General features: G+C 43.8%; 1 protein-coding gene across 2 annotated transcripts in view; it reads left to right on the forward strand.

Moving 5' to 3' along the window:
* The window catches only part of LOC140406169 (zinc finger protein 106-like), a 125,809-nt gene that overhangs the window by 28,704 nt on the left and 78,140 nt on the right, over window positions 1–18,965 (forward strand). For both annotated transcript variants that reach the window (XM_072494304.1, XM_072494305.1), the window contains exons 2-4: window positions 8,436–8,520; window positions 10,889–10,950; window positions 14,680–14,880. In XM_072494304.1, coding sequence (XP_072350405.1) covers window positions 8,467–8,520; window positions 10,889–10,950; window positions 14,680–14,880 — 317 coding nt within the window. In that variant the 5' untranslated portion in view covers window positions 8,436–8,466. The remainder of the gene's footprint in view (window positions 1–8,435; window positions 8,521–10,888; window positions 10,951–14,679; window positions 14,881–18,965) is intronic.

An 18,965-nucleotide genomic window follows, 5' to 3' on the forward strand; every position in this document is an offset into this window, starting at 1 on the left:
TTTCAATACAGACACCAGAAAATGATTCAAACTCCTTTTATCGCTGCAGCCCTTACAGGCACAATACCTGTGAAGAACAAATCTGTCTCAATACTCAGATTTGTTTTGCTTGGGTTAGCTCAGTGTGAAGCAGTTTTTTTTCTGGTGGGTTGTTCAGTATTCACTTCTGGTATCTCTCCCTGAGACATCAAAATAACGCAATCTAAACTCCGTATTACTTAAACTTCGGACAAAACACGGTTTCGTAAACCCAGTTTCCCAGCAGGCTGGCAGGATTTCTTATTAGAGATGAGACCTTCTGCCTGCACTCTCTGATACACTTAAAGATTACTTAAAGACACATGCACTAACTCCCTTTCTGTGTCTCCCTGTCTATGTTTCCGGCCCCCTGTTTCTAGGCAACAGCTTGTGTTGTTTTTAACTCCACTAAACTACGAACTCCTTGGGAATGAAAATGAAATGAAAATTGCTTATTGTCACAAGTAGGCTTCAAATGAAATTACTGTGAAAAGCCCCTAGTCGCCACATTCCGGCACCTGTTCGGGGAGGCTGGCACGGGTAACACTACACTTTGGGTTGTAAAAACTCATTAAAAATGCACATATGCAAACAGGGTCCAGACATCTTGGCACCCAGCTTATAAAATCCTCTAAATGAAACTGTAACCAGGTTTACCTTTCTTAACACCCACATACAAAATATAAATTAAACTTAAAGCTCTATACTGTTCCAGCAAAAGCCACAATTTAATCTGCCTCCACCACACACTCGGGCAGTGCATTAAAGATCTAGACCATTTACTGCTTTTAAGAGAAAAAACCTTTTTCCTGATGTCACCATTGGTTCCTTTGCTAATTAATGGACTCTGGATCCTTCTGACAATAGAAACAGTTTCTCCCTATTACTTCGTTTGGACCCTTCATGATTTTGAACACCTATATCAGATCTCTCAACCATCTCTTATCTAAGGACAGCCCATCTTTTTCAATCTATCTACGTAACTGAATTTCCTTATCTCTAGAGACATTTGTGTAAATTCTGCACCCTCTAAAGCCTTTCCAGACTTTTGAACGTGTGGTTCCCAGAATTGGATACATTCCTCCAACTGAGTCCAAACCAGTGTTTCGTGGAGGCTTATCATAACTTCCTTTTGGACTCTATACCCCTATTTGCAAAGCCAAGGATCCCGTATGTTTTAACTGCCCTCTCAACCTACCCTGCCATTTTCAATTATTTTGTGCACATAATTCCCCAGGTCTCTCTGTTCCTACACTCCATTTTAGAATTGTGATGTTTAGTTTCTGTTGCGTTTCTCCGTTCTTCCTGCCAAAATGTATCACTTCACACTTCTCTGCATTATTTCTTATCACTCAGTCATCTTCATATCTATGCTGCTCCTGGCTCTTTTATTCCATGGGCTGCAATGTTGCTGACAAGCCATTATTTGACACTTGAGGAAATGCCTTTCGGAAGTCCATGCGTACTGCATTACCTACGTCAACCCTTTCTGTTATCTTATCAAAAAATGCATTCATGTTTGAAATTAATTATTCCTGTAAGCTTTCCTTAATTAATCTACATTTGAAAATGAAATGAAATGAAAACCGCTTATTGTGCTTATTGTCACAAGTAGGCTTCAAATGAAGTTACTGTGAAAAGCCCCTAGTCGCCACATCGTCCGGCACCTGTTCAGGGGGCTGGTACGGGAATTGAACCGTGCTGCTGGCCTGCCTTGGTCTGCTTTCAAAGCCAGCGATTTAGCCCAGTGTGCTAAACCAGCTCCTAGCACTCAACTTGTCCAGTTGAGTGCTAATTTTGACCTTCACTTTTGAAAAGGTTTCCCACCACTGGGTTAAACCATCTGGCCTGTCGTTACTGGGTTTGGTCTTATTCCATTTTAGGGTGGAACATTTGCAATTCATCGCCCCCAGGCACAACCCCTGAACCCAAAGAGATTTGGAAGATTGTGGCCAGTGCCTCCAGAGTTTCTACCCTCCTCGCAGTATTTTGGATGCATACCATCCAATCCTGCTAACACATCAACTTTAAATGCAGCCAGTCTGTCTAATATCTCCTCTTTATCAATTTTTAGTCCATCCAGTATCTAAACTATTTCCCTTATATGCCTATACCTGACACTTCCTGTCAATGTATTCTTGCACATGCCATGATTGTTGGTGGACATTCCTGATAATATACTGTCATCTACACCAGTGTTTTTCAAACTTTTATTCCTGGTGATCCACGTTTACCAAATGGCTGACCCTATCAACCCACACCACGTTCACTTCCACCTAGATGAGCCTGTCCTCACTTTTATGCATTTAAAATGAATATAATTGATTTCCAGTAAATTGTATTCCGTACTGCATACTTAAAGCCAAGATATTGCCTGGCGACAAAATTATTCCTCCTTGTATATTGTAAATTTCACTTACCAACAAACAGTTTCACAACCCTGACACTGAAATTGCTGGTTTTGTTCAATTGGACGTTTCCAACTCAAACCCAAGATTTAACTCTGGGTCCAAAGTTCCAAAAGGCTGCTTAATCAATCTGATGATTTGACACATGTGCAAACTCCACACAGTGTGTGTCCTGGGGCCGGGATCGAACCCAGGTCCTCAGCGCAATGAGGTGGCAATGCTAACCACTGCGCCACCGTGCCGCCGCCATCCATCTTTTTTAGGCATCATCTCATTTTAAATTGATTCAACAGTGGGGTGGCACCATGGCGCAGTGCTGTCTCATAGCCTCGGGACCCAGGTTCGATCCCGGCTCCGGGTCACTGTCTGTGTGGAGTTTGCATATTCTCCCCGTGTTTGCGTGGGTCTCACCCCCACAACCTAAAGATGTGCAGGCTAGGTGAATTGGCCACGCTAAAGTTGCCCCTTAATTGGAAAAAAATAATTGGGGACTCTAAATTTATATTTTTTTAAATTGATTCAACTGCAAACTATTTCCATGCACATGGGGAAAAATAATGAGTTGGATTGTGAGGTAATGATGATACTCTTTAAACTCTGAAATCATAGCCTGCCTTCACGGCAGGAAATCAAAGACTTGTACAGAGTCCACTGACGAAGGAAGCTGCAGTACTGCTACTTGTCGCAATTTAAATGGGATGCACTGAGCATTTAAAAATACACCAATTTCTCTCCCAATTCTTACCTTTTCTTTTCATAAAGTGCACGTAACTTGAATTGTATGAGGTAGTACTAAGTCTTTAAACCACATCAAAAGTCTTCATGCTGGCTATGTCATCGTCTAAGAGGTCCTCATTTTCATACCACCTTATTCAAAATGCACGCACTATAAATGGAACAGAACCAGAACTGTGTGTAACATTACACCAGTGTTGAATCCATAGCCATTCCGAATGATTTCATAATGAAACATTGTATTTGCATATTGGCTAGATATTAAATTGAACTTTATGAATGTGCACTTTTCTTCGAACTGAATCAGTTTAGAGCAGCAAATATTTGCCCAGTGATTGACTGGAAAAAACATCAGACGCAAGGCCTTTGACAAGGTACCTTATGGTAGGTTGTTGCATAAGGTTAAATCTCATGGGATCCAGGGTGAGATAGCCAATTGGATACAAAATTGGCTTGACAACAGAAGACAAAGGGTGGTTGTAGAGGGTTGTTTGTCAAACTGTGGAGGCCTGTGACCAGCGGTGTGCCTCAGGGATCAGTGCTGGGTTCACTGTTATTTGTTATTTATATTAATGATTTGGATGAGAATTTAGGAGGCATGGTTAATAAGTTTGCAGATGACACCAAGATTGGTGGCATAGTAGGCAGTGAAGAAGGTTATCTAGGGATCCTGGATCAATTGGGCCAATGGACCGATGAATGGCAGATGAAGTTTAATTTAGATAAATGTGAGCTGATGCATTTTGGTAGATCGAATCAGGGCAGGACCTACTCAGTTAATGGTAGGGTACTGGGAGAGTTATAGAACAAAGAGATCTAGGATTACAGGTTCATTGCTCCTTGAAAGTGGAGTCACAGGTGGACAGGATGGTGAAGAAGGCATTCAGCATGCTTAGTTTCATTGGTCCAAACATTGATACAGGAGTTGGGACGTCTTGTTGAAGTTGTGCAAGACATTTGTAAGGCTTGGATACTGTGTACAGTTCTGGTCAACCTATTATAGAAAGGATATTATTAAACTAGAAAGAGTGCAGAAAGGATTTACTAGGATGTTACCTGGACTTTATGGTTTCAGTTATAAGGAGAGGCTGGATAGACTGGGACTTTTTTCCCTGGAGCGTGGAAGGCTTCGGAGTGATCTTATAGAGGTTTATAAAATAATGAGGGGCATAAATGGTCAACATCTTTTCCCAAAGGTAGGAGAGTCTAAAACTAGAGGGCATAGGTTTAAAGTGAGCGGAGAGAGATACAAAAGGGTCCAGAGGGGCAATTCTTCTCACAGAGGGTGGTGAGTGTCTGGAATGGGCTGCCAGAGGCAGTAGTAGATGCTTATAAAAAGCATTTAGACCGATATATGGGAAAGATGGGTATAGAGGGATGTGGGCCAAATACAGGCAGTTGGGACTAGCTTAGTGGTTAAAAACAGGGTGGCATGGACAAGTTGGCCCGAAGGGCCTGTTTTCATGCTATAAACCTCTATGACTCTGAGATCTTTGCGGATCATTTATAGAATTACAGTGCAGAAAGAAGCCATCGAGTCTGCACTGGCCCTTAAAAAGAGTACCCTACTTAAGCCCACGCCAGTAACCCCACCCAACCTTTTGGACACTAAGGGGCAATTTAGCTTGGTCAATCCACCTAACCTGCATACCTTTGGACTATGGGAGGAAACTAGAGCGCTCGGAGGAAACCCATGCAGACCCGAGGCCGGAATTGAACCCGGGTCCCTGGAGCTGTGAGGCAGCAGTGCTAACCACTGTGCCACCCTGATTTTGCAACCCATTTTTCAACACCCCGCGTCCCCCACGTTGAAAACACTGATTTACACCCTGACTATTGATAGACACTGCCTGACAATATATTCTCACCCAAACCCTGACTTGATGCCTGACAACATACTCGTCAACCTACAATAAGCAAAATACTGCGGATGCTGGAATCTGAAACAAGAGCAGAGGACACTGGAAATACTCAGCAGGCCTGCCAGCATCTGTTAGGAGAGAAATGTTGATGTTTTGAGTCCATAGACATTTCTCCTTCCCTTCAATTCTGACAGTTAACTCTGTTTCTCTCGTAATAGATGCTGGCAGACCTGCTGAGTTTTTCCAGCATACTGTGTACTCACCTATACCCTGATTTTAGGTGGACGTTGCCTGGTAAACTACTCTCACCCAGGCACTGACTATTGATTGACATTATTTGGCGATGTGCTCTGACCCAGGCACTGTCTTAAGTATGGGGTAGGTATTGTGTCTGATGAATGTCCTGTGATTCGAGGTGACTATTCAGTCATTTTTTTTGTTGCTACAGAAACTTCTTCTCATGATATACTTGCTCGGTACCAGCGTAAAGAGTATTACTGAACTGGTCTGAAAGCTTTGGTGAACAAAGGGTAACAGCCAGTTGTTGTAGTTCATGTGGCACTGAAAGAGACAAAGCTGGAGTCTTGCAAAGGGAGTTTCAGCAATTCAGTGTTACATATCATAAGATCATGGTAGGAATTGGTGCTGTGAGCTATTCAGTGGAGACATACCATGGGGCAGAAGTGCTCTCTTGGCATGAAGAGAAGTTGATTTAAGAGGGAGAAGTTCAGATTCGTTGGTGATTGGGTCCAGTTCTGGGGCAGAAGTTATCTGTCACGGATGGATGGGACAGGAAAGATGGTGTAGGTTCAGATTTCTGGTTTAATGGAACCAGTTCTGGGGCAGAAATGGCCCACTGGAACAAGAATAGGTCACTCCAATCCCTCAAACCCATTCCAACCTACTATTCAGTTGTGATGGATCTACATCTTAACTCCACTTGATCTCTAAAGTTCTTGCACCAGACACAAAGCTCATCAGGGGTGTGATTGAATACTCACTGGGTCCAGCCACGCCAACATTCAAGAACTTTGTCGTCAGCCAGGATAACAGTTTCATCGATCAGTGGCAGTGTGGCTCCAAAAGGTACGATGTGCAGAATGCATTGTAGCAACTCCCCATGGCTACTTGAATAGCACTTCCCTGTAACCCCCAGTTATAGTCACACAGAATAGGACTGACAGTGAAAATAAACGAAAACCCCAAAATGAAAGATTTGAGTTAATTAAGGAGAGCCAGCGCAGATATGTAATGGGTAGATAGTACCCGACTAATTGAATTTTTTGATGAAGTAACAGAGAAAGTTGAAGGGAAAGCAATGGATGTTGCCCACATGCATTTAAAAAAGCATCTAGGGCAGCATGGTGGCGCAGTGGTTAGCACTGCTGACTCACGACGCCGAGGACCCGGGTTCGATCCGGGTCCCGGGTCACTGTCCATGTGGAGTTTGCACATTCTCCCCTTGTCTGCGTGGGTCTCACCTCCACAACCCAAAGATGTGCAGGGTAAGTGGATTAGCCACACTAAATTGCCCCTTAATTGGAAACAAAATTGGGTACTCTGAATGGTTTTTAAAAATTTAAATAGCATTTGACAAAAGGCCACATTAAAACAGGTTAACAAAATTGAAGGCTCATGGAATGTGGTGGAGGGGAGGTGGTTGTCAGTTTGGATAAATATTGGTTTAAGGACAGAGAATGTTTTGAGTATAAGGACAGCTGTACTTTAGTGTGTACTGCGTGAGAGCATTATTAAAGCCGATTTCAAGATGTCTGCCTCCAGAGGAAGGTCATATACAATATGTCAGCAGGCTGTTGATTATAGGAGGCAAGAAAATCGGGTGCCATTGTGCTATCTGGTGTCATACATTTCTCCTCATCTTTGTCTCAATTTTAAGCTGTTATTTTTAAACCGCCTCCCCTACTTCTTAGTCTCCTGTGCAAGCGAAAGAACTTGGAGTTGGAGGAATATTTTCTCTGAGGGTCGTTAACTCCAGAAAGCAAAAAAGGCTGGATCATGGAATTTTTTTAAGGCTGGGTTAGATGGATTTTTGATGCACAAGGGAAGCCAGGAATTTTTTAATCCATTTACGGCATGTGGGTGTCGCTGGCTAGACCAGCATTTGTTGCACATCCCTAGCTGTCCTTCAGAAGGTGGTGGTGAACTGCTTTCTTGCATCACTATAGTCCCAGAGATGTAGGTACACTCACAGTGCTGTCAGGGAGGGAATTCCAGGATGTTGCCCCAGTGACAGTGAAGGTATCTGCTGCTCTTGTCCTTCAAGGTGGCAGTGGTTGTGGGTTTGGAAGGTGTTGTCGAAGGAACCTTGGTGAGTTACTGCAGTGCATCTTGTAGATGGTACACACGGCTGCCACTGTTCGTCGTTGTTGTGGGTTTGAATGTTTGTGGATGGGGGTGCAAGCAAGTGGGCTGCTTTGTCCTACATGGTGTTGAACTTCTTGAGTGTTGGTGCTGCATTCATCTAGGCAACTGGAGAGTATTCCATCACACTTCTGACTTGTGCCTTGTAGGTGGTGGACAGGTTTTGGGGAGTAAGGAGGTGAGTTATTGGCCACAGCTTGTCCAGTTCAGTTTCTCTTCAGTGGTAACTCACAGAATTTGGGGAGTCAGGAGGTGAATTATTTGCCGCAAAATCTCCAGCTTCTGACCTGCTCTCGTAGTCACAGTAATTGTATGGCTAATTTCTGGCCAGTTGTAACGCCAACATTCATATCCATTAGCATTTTGAATATTCCTATGGAATCTGAATCCATTACAGTTTCAGGCTGTGTGTTCCTGATCTTAACTCGGTGTGAAGGAATTTCTCCTTATTTCTCCTCCAGTTATTTTGCCGTTAATTTTAAATCTCTGATGAGTACGGATTCATCTGAAAAAGGAAATAGTTTCTTCCTCCATCAAAATCCTTCATTTTGAATGCTTCTATTATGTCTAAGGAGAACAATCCCACTTCTCCAGTCAAGTCTATATTTTGTTGGGTCAACATTTCCCACCAAGCAGATCTTCAGATCTCTCTGCTCCAGAATACATCTTTACTGTCCAATATCTAGTTAAACATAACCCGATAACATTAAGATTAACTTCCCGTTGTGTACTGGCTACAGTCATCTTTCATGTGCACCGTGTGCATTCTCCTATCCTTCGAGAGGCACCCTGAAAAGTACCCTTACAATGTGAGGCCCAATTATAAACCAACAAACTCCTTAAAGTTATCTAAAATGAATGAATGAGCAGAGGAACCGTTTTCAAAGTAAAATGTTTTTTCCAAAGAAATTTGACTTTCAACAAAAATGATAGCGACTCATTCTTCAGAAAAGGGGTTGGAACTGATGCTAGTTATATCATAAGCACAAAGTTTTGTTTCCTCCAACTTAATTTCCATTGTGTTTTTCAGGTTTGAACTGACTGCTGTCAAGTTCTCCATAATGGGAAAAGAGAGGAAGTGCATTTTGTGTCACAGCACTTACAGCTCAAAAACGGTAACTCAACTCAGTCCTTCTCTTGTCAAGTCACTCTCCTTTCTGTTTTCATCTCTTCCACATTTCTTGGTAGACATATCCTGGTTACGCTTTGGGTATGGACTCTTGTGTTCTTACAAGAGTTTGGCTGTAAGGTACTTGACGGTTGAGGTTCAGTCCAGTTGATAGGATGGGAAAGAGGGGGTTTTGACTCGCTTCCTGCAGTACACTGTTGGAACTATAAGGACTCCCTAGTTCACTTCAGTGACTTTGGTTCAGATGTGTTCACTTTGGCAAAAGATGCACGAATTTGAGGGTCAAATGGAATCAGAGGAGGCAGCTCCGAAATGACAGAATTAGTTAGACAAAATGCATAAGTGAACAGAAGAGTACCACATGAGATTTAATGCACATTAAGTATACGGTGCTTCCAGAGAAAAAACAGACAACACCTATTCAATGAATGGCTAAGGAAACAGCTGGAATGCTCAATATGTCCAACTAATACAGAGCATCAATCAAAAAGAGACACAATGTTGACGACCAAAGCAGTATGATGCATGTTAGAGGAAATTATGATCAAACTATACTAGTGGGCTGGTTGGACTGCAGCTTGTTCAGACACTAGAGCCTGTGCAGATAAGAGCCATGAGGCTGATTTCTAATCTCCGGGATCTAGGTTATGAGCAGAGAATAGGGCAGCACGATGGCTCAATGTTTAGCACTGCTGCCTCACGGCTTCGAGGACCGGTTTCGATCCCGGGCCCCGGGTCACTGTGTGGAGTTTGCACATTCTATCCGTGTCTCTGCGCGTCTCACTCCCACAACCCAAAGATGTGCAGGGTAAGTGGATTGGCCACGCTAAATTGCCCCTTAATTGGATTTTTTTTTTAATGAGCAGAGAATAGAGTTGCTAGTCTTTTTCAAGCTTGACAGTGATATACAAGTCAATAAATGATATTGAAAAAGTAAATCTGCAAAATATTTAAACCAAACTGCAAGAGTTGGTTGAGGGATGCAGAGTCAAATTAGTGAAAGGGAAATTTATCTCTGTTAGCAATTAAATTCTGAATAATCAATACAGACTTTCTGAAGGTGTGGTGGAGATAAAAACTGGTTCATAAAATAATTAAATGCTGATAGGGGAACATGTGGTGTTGGAGTGAATGAGCTGAATGACCTTCCTTGTGTTTTAACTTTGTGATGTTCAGCAGTTAGTTGGGGAAGCCAGTTCTGGAAAGCACAGCTTTTTAGTTGGTCACAAGCCGTTCAGAAGCAGCAATTAATTCCAGAAATATTCAGAATTGGATTGCAATGATTCAAGGAGACGGCTCGCCTCCACCTTCTGAAGGGCAACTAGGGATGGGCAATAAAAACTGGCCTTATCAGTGACATTCTCATACCGTGGGTTAATATTAAAAGCAATATTTGGTATATGAGAATCTGATTGGGTAGACTGTTCTTGCCCCTTCTGCTCTTAGTTCCCATCTTCTACTTTCGCACCTCCTCTCCCAATGCACTGTATTGCAGTGTACTGTGTTGCTGAAGTTCAATGGACTCCTTCACACCCACCATCGGGAAGATCCTCCCTGCATCTACCCTGTCTAGTCCTGTTAGAATTTTATCAGTCTCTATGAGATTCCTCCTCATTCTTCTGAACTCCAACGAGAACAATCCTAACCTAGTCAATCTCTCCTCATGCGACAGTCCCGCCATCCCTGGAATCTGTCTGGTAAACCTTCGCTGCACTCCCTCGAGAGCAAGAACATCCTTCCTCAGAAAAGGAGCCCAAAACTGCACACAATATTCCAGATGTGGCCTCACCAAGGCCCTGTATAATTGCTGCACATCCCTGCTCCTGTACTCAAAACCTCTCGCAATGAAGGCCAACATACCATTAGCCTTCTTTACCGCCTGCTGCACCTGCATGCTTACCTTCAGCGACTGGTGCACAAGGACACCCAGGTCCCGCTGCACACTCCCCTCTCCCAATTTACAACCATTCAGGTAGTAATCTGCCTTCCTGTTTTTGCTTCCAAAGTGAATAACCTCACACTTATCCAAATTATACTGCATCTGCCATTGATTTGTCCACTCGCCCAACCTGTCCAGATCATGTCCAGTGACGGTGACTGGATAGTGGGAAAAGCCAGAATGTTTTGCTGATTTTATTTATTTTTACCCTTCCCCTAATCTAGCCAACTTGATGTCAATTGTCATGTCCCCATCCGAGAGTCAAGTTCAAAGCATCCTGGTGGGAGTGTTTAATTTGGTTTAATGCAATCGAGGGAAGTGCAGAAACAACTTCCTCCAACAATGCCTCTGTTCATAATTGTTAAACAAGTAACAAAAGAAAGGTAAAAATGAATTGTATGTGTGTTTATTATAGGAGATGGATGAACATATGAGGAGCATGCTGCATCACAGGGAACTTGAGAATCTTAAAGGAAGGTAAAAATTGCAGCTTTGTTTCTGTAAAACCCATTTCCACTGTGTATGCAGAACAGGGTTGTGCAGCTCAGGCTTTGGATAGGGGAAGAAATGAGGGGGGAGGTGACCATGTACAGCGGCAACAGATAGAGGTGGGCACAGCCGTGTATGGAACCTGCGAGCCATTGGAATACCTCAATAGATAAACTGTGTCCAAAGTGCCGGCCATAGTTCAGTGCTAGCCACTTACTCTGAGCCAAAAACTTGTGAATTAAGTCTCATTTCAGAGACAAGCACATTATCTAAGGAGCGCAGTCGGAGGTGCTGTCTTTAGACTAATCTAGTTTCCTCCCCCGTTTAAAACAAAAGTCTGGTCAACCAATTGCTGAAGGGGCACTAGAATGAATGGTGAGGAGCTGTCCACCAACAGCAATGAGATAATGACCAGATAATCTGTTTAAGCACTGTCAGTTGGGTAACATGTATTGTGCAGGATACTGGGGGGGAACTTACAATATTTCAAATAGTGCCAATGGATCTATTATGTTCATCTGAGAGGGCAGACAGTACCTCAGTTTCATTAGACCCTCTCAGGAAGTACATTCCAGGTCATCATGACTCAGTGTTTTAAAAAAAAATGTTCCTCCTGTCTCCTGGTTATTTGGGCACTTAGCTTACCTCAGCTGAGAGTGCAACACTGCCTCAGTTAAATACAGGCATGTTAGCCAACATTTTGGTCTTGAATCACTGGAGTGGGGCTTGAAACTTCATCCTTTGAAAGTGGTTAGCACTGTTCTCATAGTGCCAGGGACCCGGGTTCGATTCCGGCTCGGGTGACTGTCTGTGTGGAGTTTGCACGTTCACCCCATGTCTGTGTAGGTTTCCTCAGTGTGCTCCGGTTTCCTCCCATAGTCCAAAGATGTGCAGGGTCGGTGTATTGACCATGATAAATTAGTGTCCAAAAAAGGTTAGGTGGGGTTACAGGGATAGGGCAGAAGTATGGACTTAGGTAGGGTGCTCCTTCCCAGGGCCGGTGCAGACCCGATGGGCCGAATGGCCTCCTTCACTGTCGGGATTCTATGGAGACTGGTACCAACTGACAGTAAGTAACTGCAATTCTAGCACGGCTACCATAGGCTAAACAGATTCTTTCTCCATGCATATCCTAAGAATTCTATAAGCTGCAATCTTCAATGGCAGCACAGCGTACATGTGCTACTTTCATCCTACTTTCACCCCAGGACACTGATGCCCTTTCCTCACCACTTCGCAGAGAATGATACCATGGCTTTCTGGCTTCTTTCTCCAGGTGACCAGCGATCACTGGAGTCTAAACGGATGTTGGCTGGATATTCAACTGCCTGGGCATCACAGCCACATGTAGTCCCCAGTCCTCAAGTGCACTTCTAACTGAACCGAACAGGAGTGCTGCTGATTCTTTCCCTGACTCTAGGGTGCTGAGGTCAATTTTGAAGGCCCTCACTTCGAGCAGATGGTACAGCATAGACCAGGAGTGGAACCTGGATCCTTCTGGTCTTGATGCACAAGGCTAGAAAAATATCTACCGAAAATGGAAGCACTGGAGCCAAAACAGTGAAATGGAATAAAATGTGAAGAACTTAGAAATGAAGTGAGCTGGCGGAATTAATTTGGCTCGTCCTAAATACCCTATTTTAGACAACATTTCGCCCAAGTTAAGAATTTTGACAATACGTTCTGTAGCTGCAAAATTGCCTATATTTTTGCTGGGGGGTGGGTGGGGTGCAGGAATACCTTGTGGGGAGGGCAAGCAGCATTCCGATTCAAGGAGGCATCTGGGAAAAGAGAAAATGGAAAAGGAGGGCTGACAGATGGGATATAGAGGCGGGGCACATGCAGAATGCGGAGCTGGTGAGCAGGCGGATTTACTGGGGGAAGCTGCAGAGTTATGGAATGGAGTGTGGCAGGTGAGTTACCAGATGCAGGGAAACAGGGTGGGTACAGAGACACGGATGGGGGGGAAGGCAGACGGGACGCAGAGACACAGGGAGCAGGCGAATTGTAGAGCTACAGCGTGGGGAAATTGGAAATTTGAATCCAGGGATGCTGAGATACATGGAGATGGGAGCAGGTGGGGTTCAGGGGGGATGGGGTTAAAGTTGGGTGGTGGAGGGATGCAGTTTTACAGGGCCAGACTGACTGCAGAGATAACAGTGGTGATTCCAGCTAGAGTGCATAAACATGGGGTTAAGACCGGTGGGATACCGAAACACAATGGAATACAGAGTGGTGGTGAAATTGGGGGTCGAGATATGGGGCAAAATTGGGTACAGAGTTAGAGGTGAGGTGTGTTGGACGGGGAACAGGCAGGGTTGAAAGGCACAACGGCAACAAGCCAGTTGATTTGGGGGGGGGGGGGGGGGGGGGTGCATCTAGAGATACTGGGGCACAGAGGTACATGTTAGGTAGAATACTGAGGTAGCTAGGACCACGCAGACTATCCATTGAAGTGTCCGACCAGCCAGAATCGTATTGAATGGCACTGCATGCTCGGTGGGCTGAATGACCTAGTCCTGCTCCTATATTTCTATTTGTCACAGAAACAGGACATTTGGTCCAACCAGCCAATGTAGGTGTTTATGCTCCACTCAAGTCTCCATCCAAAATTTCTTAATTCCCAGTTGGATTTCTTGGTGACTCTTGTGAATATGCTGATCAATTAAAACCCTTTCATCATTCGAAAGACTTCTATTAGGTCATTCCTCAGCCTTTTCTTTTAAAAGAGAAGAGGCCCAGCCTGTCGATCCTGGGGGAGGGATGGAGTTAAGTTGCATGCAGGGGGCCAGACGGTGGGCAGCGTTCAGCAGGAAGGCGAGAGGCATGTGGGACGGCGGTGGAGGAGGACAGGGGTTGCAACGGAGGGAGACGGGGTGGCGGTGAAGGGTCAGTGGTGGAAGAGGACAGAGGTCAATGTGGGGCAGGCAGGAGACTGTTTGATGGGGGCAGGTGGGGAACTGTAGGGGATGGATAGGCTGGTGGGGGCAGCCAAGTATGGCAATAGTCCAACTGGAGTAAACAAACTTGCCTAACTGACCTGTTAACCACCTTACCAGTTGGAAGCCCCATGTATGGTGCCCTTGTTTAAAAAAAACAACTTTCCTCCTTAGGATAGCACATGTGTGCTGTATTAAGGAAGGAATCACAGATGGTATAGCAGATGTTAACAACAACTGTCATGTTTGGTGTTGTCTGGCATCAGCAAAAAAAAAATGAAGCCTCTGGTTCTCCAAATAAAGCAGTGTTTCATACTACGCATCCTGGCAGCTGTCATAAGATCCACCCTCTCAGGATTCCAGGCAACACTGCTAAACTGGGCTGGCTTTAGTAACAGGCCTACCATTGGTGGCAGCTCTCTAAAGTTGGAATTAGCAGAGGGCGCAATTAAATAAGGAAACAGTTGCCAGAGCTGTCTCACACCAGCTGACCTGACGTCATCTGCCTGGACTGCCTGCTAAGCATGTGCTTGAAGTCCTGGGTGACTTTCACTCTTCCTGCTCTGTCGGGGGGAGTGCAGTCACCTCGGTGCAGGGGAAGGCAGCAGAAACATGGCCTGCTGCAACCATCAAAAATAAATGTTAAGTTAAAGGAGCCGGGGATGGTGTAACCACCCCCTGATACCCTGCACCGCCCTCCCCCGAGGCCCTGTACCTTTCCCTCCCCCAAAATGCCTGTCGGTACGATTCAGTCTCCACTGTCTCCCTCTTTCGACAGGGACTGCAAACACGAATGCCGAATCTGCAGGGTGACTGTGGTGGGCCTCTCGGCCTATGCTAAGCACATCTCCAGCCAGCTCCATAAAGAGAAGGTGGACACCCAGGAGAGAGAAGAGAACCAGAAGGACGACGGAAAAGATGAGGAATATTTTGATAAGGAGCTTGTTCAACTGATCCGGCAACGAAAAGAACAAAAAGGGTAAGCCCACTGCTCACTTAGCTCAGGGTAATCAGCTGTAGCGATAGCTGAGGGTGGCGTTGCTAATTGAAAAAGCGTCTTGATAACTGGTATAAAGTTACAGAGAAATATAGGTGGTTGGCTGAATCCCATTTGCAATTCCCAGGGCTGTTAAGGGACAGTTCACTTAAGTGGGTATTGGTAAACAATGCATTTATTTGCTTGTCATTGGTGCATTTGTATTTTGTGCTACTGATGTGGCAGTCAGTGGGACAGACTTCATTGTAGCATATTTCCATTTGCCATGAGTATGATTGATGCAGCAGAAATAATTAATGTAACAAAGGCTGTCAATTAAAGTGAGAGACTCTGAGCGTACATCCAGCAATGCTGCCATTCCCCAAGCTCAGACTGAACCTCACTCTCCAATAAGAGCGTTCCATTAAAACAGTGCTTTGAATATCATTTAAGGGTCCTCCGATGGTTCAGCACTATAACTTTACCTGAGGAGAACTTTTGAAATGTGTCCTCTAGGCTTTCTTGAAATATGTTTGAAAAAGGTCCACGTAGAAATTACTAGAAGCTAAACGAAAAATATTCCAGCAGTCCAGCTGACTTAGCAGTCTTTATATACTATGGGGAAATTGGATCCTGGTTGCAGTACATTCTCAGACAGCACAATCCAAATTCAGCTCACCAAACCATTTGGCAGAAGCTGAGGCCTTTACGTTTTGTTTCAGTTCTTTATTGAACATTAGAAACGTCACTTACAATGACAGAGAGCAGTTGGTGGTCGGGGGTACAATAGCTTGTGTGCTTTTTTTTTTATACAAAGAGTAGTATGTATTGGTCAATAGTTTTCGGGAATTTTTTGTCATGTATTACAGGCAGTATAAACTAGTTTGTTGGCTTAAATGGCTTTGGCTCACTAGAGAGCGGGTCAGACTGCTCTACAGGCAGATAATAGGTATTTTCAAGGATGGCACAGTGGTTAGCACTGCTGTCTCACATCACCAGGGATCCAGGTTCAATTTTGGCCTTGGGTGATTGTCTGTGTGGAGTTTGCACATTCTCCCCGAGTCTGCGTGGGTTTCCTATGGGTTCCCCGGTTTCCTCCCTGTCCAAAGATGTGCAGGTTAGGTGGATTGCCTGTGCTAAAATGCCCCTTTGTGTCTAACGATGTCCAGCTTATGTGAGGGTACAGGGATAGGGTGGGGAAGTGGGCCTAGGTAGGGTGCTCTCTTGGAGGGTTGGAGCAAACTCAATGGGCCGGATGGCCTCCTTCTGCACTGTAGGGATTCTATGATTACATGTGAGAATACAAGAGGTTAGCAGAGGATCTTATTGTTACAGTCCCCTGGTCGCATCGTCATATGACTAGGTCGGCACTGATAATCTCTGGTTCTAGGTGATCTGAACCAGAGAAAATATTTAGTGTGAGAACAAGAGCAACATAGATTTATATACCACCTTTAACATAGTAAAATATTCCAGAGTGATTCCAGTTGTTAAGCAAAACCTGACACGAATTCACATGGAATGTTAGGACAGTTAACTAAAAGCTTGTTCAAAGATATTGATCTTAAGGATCGCCTTAAAGGAGCAGAGAGCGATGGAAGGGTTTAGGTAAGGAGTTTCAGAACTTAAGACCTAAACAGCTGAAGGCAATGGCAGAACAGTGAAAATTAAAGATATGAGATTGTGTGGGGCTGCAGGAGAAGCAAAGCTATGGAAGGATTTCTAAAGCAGGATGTGAATTTTAAAATTGGAATGTTGCCAGACTGAACCATTGTAGGTCAGCAAGCACAGAGGTGATGGGTGTTTTGGATGAACTCAAGTTTATCGAGAGTGCAAGCGGCACGGTGGCGCACTGGTTAGCACTGCTGCATCACGGCGTCAAGGACCCGGGATGTATCTCGGCTCCAGGTCACTGTCCATGTGGAGTTTGCACGCTCTCCCTGTGTCTGCGTGGGTCTTACATTCACAACCCAAAGATGTGCACGATAGGTGGATTGGCTACGCTAAATTGCCCCTTAATTGGAAAACAAATGAATTGGGTACTTCAAATTTTTTTTATTTTTTTTAAATAAAAGTTTATCGAGAGTGCAAAGTGGGAGATCAGCCAGGAGAGCATTGGTATAATCAAATGTTGAGGTAATAATTGCACAGGTGAGGGTTTTAGCAGCAGATGAGCTGAGGCAGGGACACAGATGGATGATGTTACAGAAGTGGAAGTAGGTGTTTATATTCCAGCGTGTGGAAGTAGGTGGTCTTACTATTATCAAAGCTCCACCCTGATGAAAACAGGCCACGGTTGAGAATGATCTGGTTCAACCTTAAACAATTTCCAGGAAGAGGCATGGAATTGGTACAGAGTGAATGGGGTTTGTGGTGGGGACTGAAGTGAATGGCATTGGTCTTTCCAGTATTCAATGGGCAATTTCTGCTCATCCAATACTGGATGCCGACAATTTGAGTGACAAATCAGAGGCAATGGAATGGTGGAGGGAAGTGGTGAGGGTGGAGTTGGGTGTTGTCAGCATTCTTGTGGAACAGGCTCAAAAGGTGAAATGGCCTAGTTCCTGTTCCTATGATGTCACTGAATGGTATCATTTTGATGTAAAATGGAAGAGGGCAGCTGATCTGACAGAAGTGTTCAAAGTTGTGGAATATTTTCTATGGATAAGTAATGAAAGTTTGTTTACACTGGTTAGTGAATCGGCAAGAAAGGACATTGTTGTGAACCCCATGAAAATACCCTAAAAGAACCAAATTTCCCAAGCAACCCTAACAGAAGAAAGCAATGGACAAGATTCACTTTTTAAAACAAGTATTTTTTCCTGCAGATCTGGAGCAGGACGCAGCTTTCTCAATTTCTTTCAAAGCGTGACCCTTCCATTTTTTATCATTAGCTTTGGATACTGTTGCTGTTTGCTTTGCCACAACTTGTTCATGTTTTTTCTGCATTTTTAGTTCAAGCTGTTTCAATTTCTCTCCAACTAATTTTTCCTCCTCAACTTGATGATCCTGTGTAATTTAAAAAACTCACAAGCAGATGATGCATCTTTCGTAGTAACATCAATGTCAGCAGATTCGCAAAAAAACCAAAATGGTTCTTTTAGTGTGAAAAGGGTCTGGATCTTTACCGTTGCCAGCTTTCTCAATACAGCCAGATTTATTTTCATCATCAAGCCACTTATCTCTCTGAGTTTCTAAATGGGATCTGTTAATATGTTTGAATCATCTGACACTACTGCAACATCCTTTAGTTTTTGATCTTTAAGGTCCCACCTGGCAGAACGTATTTCCAAAGGCACACTATTTTTAATTTATTTCCCGGAACCATTCTGCCAACATTCTCAAAGTTTTGTTCAGTCTTGACCTATCCGTACCACCTTTTGAACACCATTTCCTTTTCTCTGGCAAATTCCATAGAATTCTTACCCTGTTTTCTTCTTAAATGTCTAAGTTTCTCTGCTATAGCCTTCAATTTATCATTGAAACAGTTAACCAAGGCACTAAAAGGCAAATTCATTCTCTCCAAGGAGCTTTTGGTATTGAAGTTGCTCGCTGATTCCCCAGCAAATGCAGCAAAAGTAAACGGGAAATCTTGTTTGTTAATTCTGGAAAATTCCTTCATGGCTTTGCTCCCAAAACTGGTTGTTCTCCAACTGTGCTACAGCCTTCCACCTTGGGTGTCTTATGCTCAACCTCTCCATCACCCCAGAATTGTTCTCTTTCTGCTAAAAGACCACCTCTGGGGTCAATCTCCTGGACGAGCCCTTAATTTTGTTATAATTCCCGTGGAGACTAATAACCTAAAATAAAAAAACAAACTTCCTAATTCACCCAATGGAAAAAACTAGAGGACATGGTTTCACTTTTTAAACTTTCACTGTAACAATCAAAGCAAAATTAGTATAAATTAATCATGAAATAACAGGCAAGTTGTGTTCAGTAGAATCTATTAATTATACTTAAATAGCTTGTACAATATAGATCTCAACGATTTTTCTGTTCTTCCCAGATAGAGTTTGTTCTTTTATTCACATAGGAGTTAGGCCCAAAGTCCCATCTGACAGGAACTTTACCAACCCTCACTTCCA

This window comes from Scyliorhinus torazame, unplaced genomic scaffold, assembly GCF_047496885.1.
Source record: "Scyliorhinus torazame isolate Kashiwa2021f unplaced genomic scaffold, sScyTor2.1 scaffold_333, whole genome shotgun sequence".
Taxonomy (NCBI): domain Eukaryota; kingdom Metazoa; phylum Chordata; class Chondrichthyes; order Carcharhiniformes; family Scyliorhinidae; genus Scyliorhinus; species Scyliorhinus torazame.